The sequence below is a fragment of the Myotis brandtii genome, unplaced genomic scaffold (assembly GCF_000412655.1).
Source record: "Myotis brandtii unplaced genomic scaffold, ASM41265v1 scaffold679, whole genome shotgun sequence".
NCBI lineage: Eukaryota > Metazoa > Chordata > Mammalia > Chiroptera > Vespertilionidae > Myotis > Myotis brandtii.
This window is the reverse complement of record NW_005370653.1, coordinates 750,448-756,447: the sequence shown is the minus strand read 5'-3', so window position 1 is coordinate 756,447 and position 6,000 is coordinate 750,448. Positions and strand designations below refer to the sequence as shown.

Below are 6,000 nucleotides of genomic sequence, written 5' to 3'. Positions count from 1 at the left end.
AGAGAGGAAGGGAGAGGGAGAGAGAGAGAAAAACATCCATGATGGAAGAGAATCATGGATCGGCTGCCTCCTGCACGCCCCCCACTGGGGATGGAGCCTGCAACCCGGGCATGTGCCCTGACACGGAATCAAACCGTGACCTCCTGGTTCATAGGTCGATGCTCAACCACTGAGCCACGCCGATTAAGGACTAAGCAGTTTGTAGGTAGGAACTCAAAAAAGCCCCATGAGGTAGTCACAGATGATAAAACAGGCACAGACACGCAGGTAGCGAAGGATACGCACTCTGCGATAGGATTCAGGTCTCTTGTTGCTAGGACATTGTGTTACCCCCCGTGATGGGTTTGTGGCTCTAGAGTTGAGTAGGCTGTGCGTGGACCTCTCGCCACTGCCCAGAGCACTGGCTTGTGGAACAATGGGCTTCAAGAAGCCGCCTTAGCCCTAGCCGGTTTGGCTCAGTGGGTAGAGCCTTGGCCTGCGGAATAGAAGGTCCCAGGTTCGATTCCGATCAAGGGCACATGCCTGGGTTTCGGGCTCGATCCCCAGTGTGGGGCGTGCAGGAGGCAGCCGATCCATGATTCTCTTCCATCATGGATGTTTCTCTCTCTCTCTCCCTCTCCCTTCCTCTCTGAAATCAATAAAAATGTATTTTAAAAAAAAGAAGCCGCCTTAAGAATCCTCGGAATTGTCGGTAGTTTACACAGAGTCATCGATAGTAAGGTCAGTGTTGCACGTCGCTGAAATACCCCTTTTTCTCTTGAAGTTTCGCTCCCGACTACTATGACTGGGGACAGCAGGCGAACAGCTTCCTGGCACATGCGGGGACTTGACCTCCGGACCTGGTAGTGGATCCTGGCAAGCCACGCCGTGGGTAGCACCAGCTAACAGCTTTACGGACCATTCCTCGGTTGAGAAGCTTGAGAAAAACGGACGCCACGAAAGCTGAATCTTTAGGGCACTTTTCCTCACGAAATAGGACTTGATTTTTTATCGGTTACAGGTTTCTCCTGGCTCCCTAGGGCTAAGCAATAATGTAGATCAACACAACCTGATTTTTAGTACTAAGAAGGGAGCCCTGGCCGCCTGTTTCCAGGGGTATAATTTAAACTTTAAAAATTCTGTACTTTTATAAAAATGTATTTTATATAACTTAAGTAATAATGCTAAACTATACTAGGGGGTTTGGAGAAGGTTACTGTAATACAGGTTCTAGTTTGCACAGACATTGATGCATAATTCACTTTAAAAAGTATAGACGCCCCAGCCGGTTTGGCTCCAGGGATAGAGCGTCGGCCTGCGGACCAAAGGGTCCCGGGTTCGAATCCGGTCAAGGGCACGTACCTCGGTTGCAGGCTCCTCCCTGGCCCGGGGCCCTGGTCAAGGCGTGTGCAGGAGGCAACCAATCGATGTGTTTCTCTCACATCGATGTTTCTCTCTGTCTTTCCCTCTCTCTTCCACTCTCTCTAAAAATCAATGGGAGGAAAAATAAGAAAAGTACACAGTGTATGGTCTGAGGGTTCTTGAAGGCTTTTGGACGAAAGGGTTTCTCAGATCCCTACCTTTCCAGGTCCCTTGGGTTCTGAGCTCCGCGCTGGGCGACCCTCCTGACAGCGCCCGGGGTGAAAGGTAGAAGGTAGCAGAGTATCAACTGACCACCTAGAGGTCACGGGCTCCTTAGAGGTCGTTAAGGCCCAGGGAGTGGATTCCAAGAATCTCAGTGTTGCCCCGGGTTTGGGATTCCGTCTCAGGAGGGTACTAATGTCTGCACCCAAAGGATCATGGGAAGAAGGTGGACAGAGTTGACTCCTCTGCTGGGGTCAGAGATGTGGCCTTGTTTTTCAGCCCAAAGACGTGTGACATCCACTCATCACCTCGGACGGCAGCGAGAAGGCACCTTTCCCAGCCCACTGACCGCCCATGACATTGAAGGAACAAGGAGAGGGTCCCAGAGGGGGTCAGTAATAAACACCCCGGCCCTGGGGCCACAAGACTGGAACCCCAACAGGGTTCCTTCCATTTCCAACCGTATTTAAAAATGCCCTTTATTTTATGTTAAATATATTTGTATTGGTTTCAGAGAGGACGGGAGACGGAGAGAGAGAAACATCAATGATGAGAGAGAATCACCAATCAGCTGCCTCCTGCAACGCCCCCCAGTGGGGATGGAGCCCTCAACCCCGGGCATGTGCCCTGACCGGGAATCAAACCCGCAACCTCCTGGTTCATAGGTTGATGCTCAACCGCTGAGCCACGCCGGCCAGGCAGTGCCCTTTAAGTCGCTCTGAAAGGGCCTCTGGAAGGAGAAGCTCCCGGTAGGAGAAGCCCTCGATACTGCCTCTCATGACGCCTCTCGGTCACGCAAGGGACACGCTGCAGACAACTGCTTCTACATCGTCTCTCGTGTAAGTGAAACACGGTGTGAAATACTGGTTCTCCAACCACAAGTGCCATTCCAGCACTCCAAGATAGATTTATATATGTGACATGTAATATATATGATAATTGTATATCCTGCAGCTGTAAAACAGCCCCCTTCCGGGAAATGGCCCCATTCATGCATTCACTGGGTGATTCCTGGGATCGAACCCGCAACCCTGGCGCACTGAGACGATGCTCCAAACGAGCTACTGGCCTGGGCAATGGTAGATGTGTTTTTTAAAAACAGTGAGATTTAACCCCAAATAAGTAAACCACCCATGTCTGACCACCAAAAAACTAAATAAAAACACAGTGATAAAAATATCACTAAGATCCTATAATGATTATACTCAGCCTATGATATATAAACACTTGGTTATTCTGTTATTACTGGCAGGAAAATGGAAATGCCCAACATTATTTGGTAAAAGCCATAATCTCTTTTGGTGATAAGGCTGATGGTATTTATGTGAACTATTATTTTTTTATTGGAAAGGATAAAAAGTGCCTAATTTTCTTGTCTTCCCCCTTTAAAAAGGTGACGCTGAAGCACATGTATTATAAGCACAGACAGGATGTTAAGAACTGTCAAGCTAGTTTTCTCCTGTAGTAAATGGTCATGTTTACCCCGTGATGTGTTGCAGATTGGGATGGAAAGGAAGATTAAGTTTCCTTAGTTTCCTAATTTACATGCTGCTAAGTCCAGCAACAGAGCGACTCAGATACTAAAGGCTCAGAGAAGGCGAGGAATGGCGATTACTATTCTCAAGTACCCCAATGTCTTTTTTTTAAATTATTAATACATTTTTATGGATTCCAGAGAGGAAGGGAGAGGGAGAGAGACAGAAACATCAATGGTGAGAGAGAATCATGGATCGGCTGCCTCCTGCACGCCCCACACTGGGGACGGAGCCCAATACCTGGGCATGTGCCCTGACTGGGAATTAAACCGTGACCTCCTGGTTCATAGGTCAACGCTCAACCACTGAGCCACGCTGGCCGGGCCACAGCCAGTTCCTGTGGATCCTGACGCTTCAGTGTTAGAGATCTTTAGAAAAACAAACAAACCTGCCAATACAAAATTGGGCACTAAAGTGAGGGAAAGACAAACTTCAATAAACGATGCAGAATGACCGGGTAGTCATCTGGGAAGAACTCGGTTGCATCCATAACTTATACCTTAGGCCAGAATATATTCGAAAGGAATAAAAATTTAGGTTAAACACACACACACACTAAGCCATAAAAGTTCTAGAAGAAAATACAGGGACATTACTGCTGTGGAATGAAGATTCCACTTGGAATCTTAGCGTGACTCCAAGTCCAGAAACCCCTATAAAACCACATGGCAAAGCCACCATAAGCAAAGTCCCAATAAATGACTCCTAGGAATTCCAGGACAGGCTAAAAATGGGCCAGAGGTAGAAACAAGAGGAAATGCAGGCGGCTCAAACGTCAAAAGCAGTCGACCTTACTTATAATAAAACTACAAGCACACACCTGTAATTTTGCATCTGTCAAAACGGCAAAACGGAGATTCTGATGACGCCTATGTTGTGAGGTTGTGGGTAAGCGGGCATGGTCTGAATGACAGGTGGGAATGGGAATGGGTGACTGACCCTTAGGAAGGGCAACGTTCTAAAACCTTCCACACATACAAACGCATACGGTCTTTCGCCCCAGAATTCTACAACTGCATCATTACATGCGTGTGAAATGACACTGACGTGAGGTCTGGTAACGATCCACATGATTACTAATAGGGGGTTGGTTAAGTGATTGCACGTTCCTATAATGGAATACCAAGCAGTCACTAAAAAACAAACAAAACAAAAAGACGAAGAGAAAGCTATCTAGTGATATCAGGGAGCTGCCAAGAAAAATTGAGAAAAGCAAACAGCACGTCTGGGCCGCCACTCGGTGTAAAACGTGTCTGTGCCTCCCGCCGTGTGGCTGGGACCCTGAGCAAGGCCAGAGGCCTCCGTGGGGGCGGGGAGGGGGGACACAGACGCCACATTCCACTGTAGAGCGTTTCTGTTTTGGTTTTTGAACCATGTGAATGTATTACCTGTTCAAAAAATTAAATAAAATATGTCTATTTAAAAAACCTGTGACGAGGTACAATTCAAAAGATGCTGCGAGTCCCCAGTTCTTAGTGGAATGGCACTGAACCCACGTGTAAGGTCACGGATGCCGCACGTCCTGGGAGGAGGCTCCAGGCAGACTTCCTGGTTTCAAGTCCTCGTCCCTCCGCCTGGACTGCAGGCGAGTGTCTTAGCCTCCCTTCCCCTTGGTCCTTCCTTAGGACCCAGGTGACGGCCTGGGCAAATCCCTAAGGCAGGGCCCCGTCCAATCCAAAAGAACCATCCAACTGCTCAGGGTTTTCTCCCTTCTCCACAAATTATAATCAAACCCTCCTCTCAAAAGAGGAAGTGTTTAAAAGGGGGAAAACGCCCTGGCTGGTGTGGCTCAGTGGACAGAGTGCCAGCCTGCGACTGAAGGGTCCCGGGTTTGATTCCGGTCAAGTGCAGGTACCTCGGTTGCAGGCTCCTCCCCAGCCCAGGCCCTGGTCGGGGCTTGTGCAGGAGACAACTAATCGATGTGTTTCTCTCACATCGATGTTTCTTTCTTCCCTCTCTTCCACTCTTCCTAAAAATCAATGGAAAAATATCCTCGGGTGAGGATTTACACTAAATAAATCCTATATAATAAAAGGCTAATATGCAAATTGACCGAACAGCAGAACGACCGAATGGCAGAAGCCAGGCTGATGGCTGGCGAGCACAGTGGTAGTGCTAAGGATGTCGACTGCCAGCTTAGGCCTGCTCCCTGCAGGCAACGGGCCTTAGCTGTCAACGGGCCTTAGCTGTCCAGGGCTCCTGGACTGTGAAAGGGCGCAGGCTGGGCTGAGGGACACCTCCCCACAAGTGCACGAATGTCGTGCACCGGGCCTCTAGTAAATAAATAAATCTATATATATAAAAGGCTAAGTGACCGACCGTATGTATATATGTCCAACCAACTGACTGGCTGGAACATGTGACGCGCACTGGCCATTTAAAAATAAACGCTGACTGGCGCATGTGCGATACATATGAAGCGCTTGCTGGCACCCATCGCACGTGTTTCGATCTGTCATTGTCAATCGATCTGTCATTGTCGATCGTGAATTTGGTTGACACTTCTATTATAGAGAAAGGGCGAACAGCGATATTAAAATATTTCTTCTAATTAATTTCCTTTCAATGTGCACGAATCTGTGCACTGGGCCACTAGTAAATAAATAAAAGGGGAAACAAGAAGGAAAGATGGCAGAAACATTTGCTTTAATTTGCATGCCTACTACACAGTGGGTACAACAGCACAGGATTTGCAATTCTGTTCCTGCAGATATTCCCTAGAATAGAGCGCACTCGCATCTGCGTGTGTGCTGTGCTGTTTTACAAACGCTTTCCATGACCCCGGCACCCAGGCTATGGGGTGAAAAGCTATGGTTTCTGTGGGTACTTGTGCTCACAAACCGCCAAGAGGTTTACTGCGAGCCAATCCCGGTGTCCAGCGGGAGGCAGCGCTGAGGGCCAG

At 48.4% G+C, this 6,000-nt stretch overlaps 1 protein-coding gene across 1 annotated transcript in view; it reads left to right on the top strand.

The window, feature by feature from the left end:
* The window catches only part of GPR137B (G protein-coupled receptor 137B), a 12,354-nt gene extending 11,181 nt beyond the window's left edge, over positions 1-1,173 (top strand). Inside the window, exon 7 of the mRNA XM_005881353.2 lies at positions 764-1,173. Coding sequence (XP_005881415.2) covers positions 764-830 — 67 coding nt within the window. The 3' untranslated portion in view covers positions 831-1,173. The remainder of the gene's footprint in view (positions 1-763) is intronic.
* Positions 1,174-6,000: the final 4,827 nt, after the last annotated feature.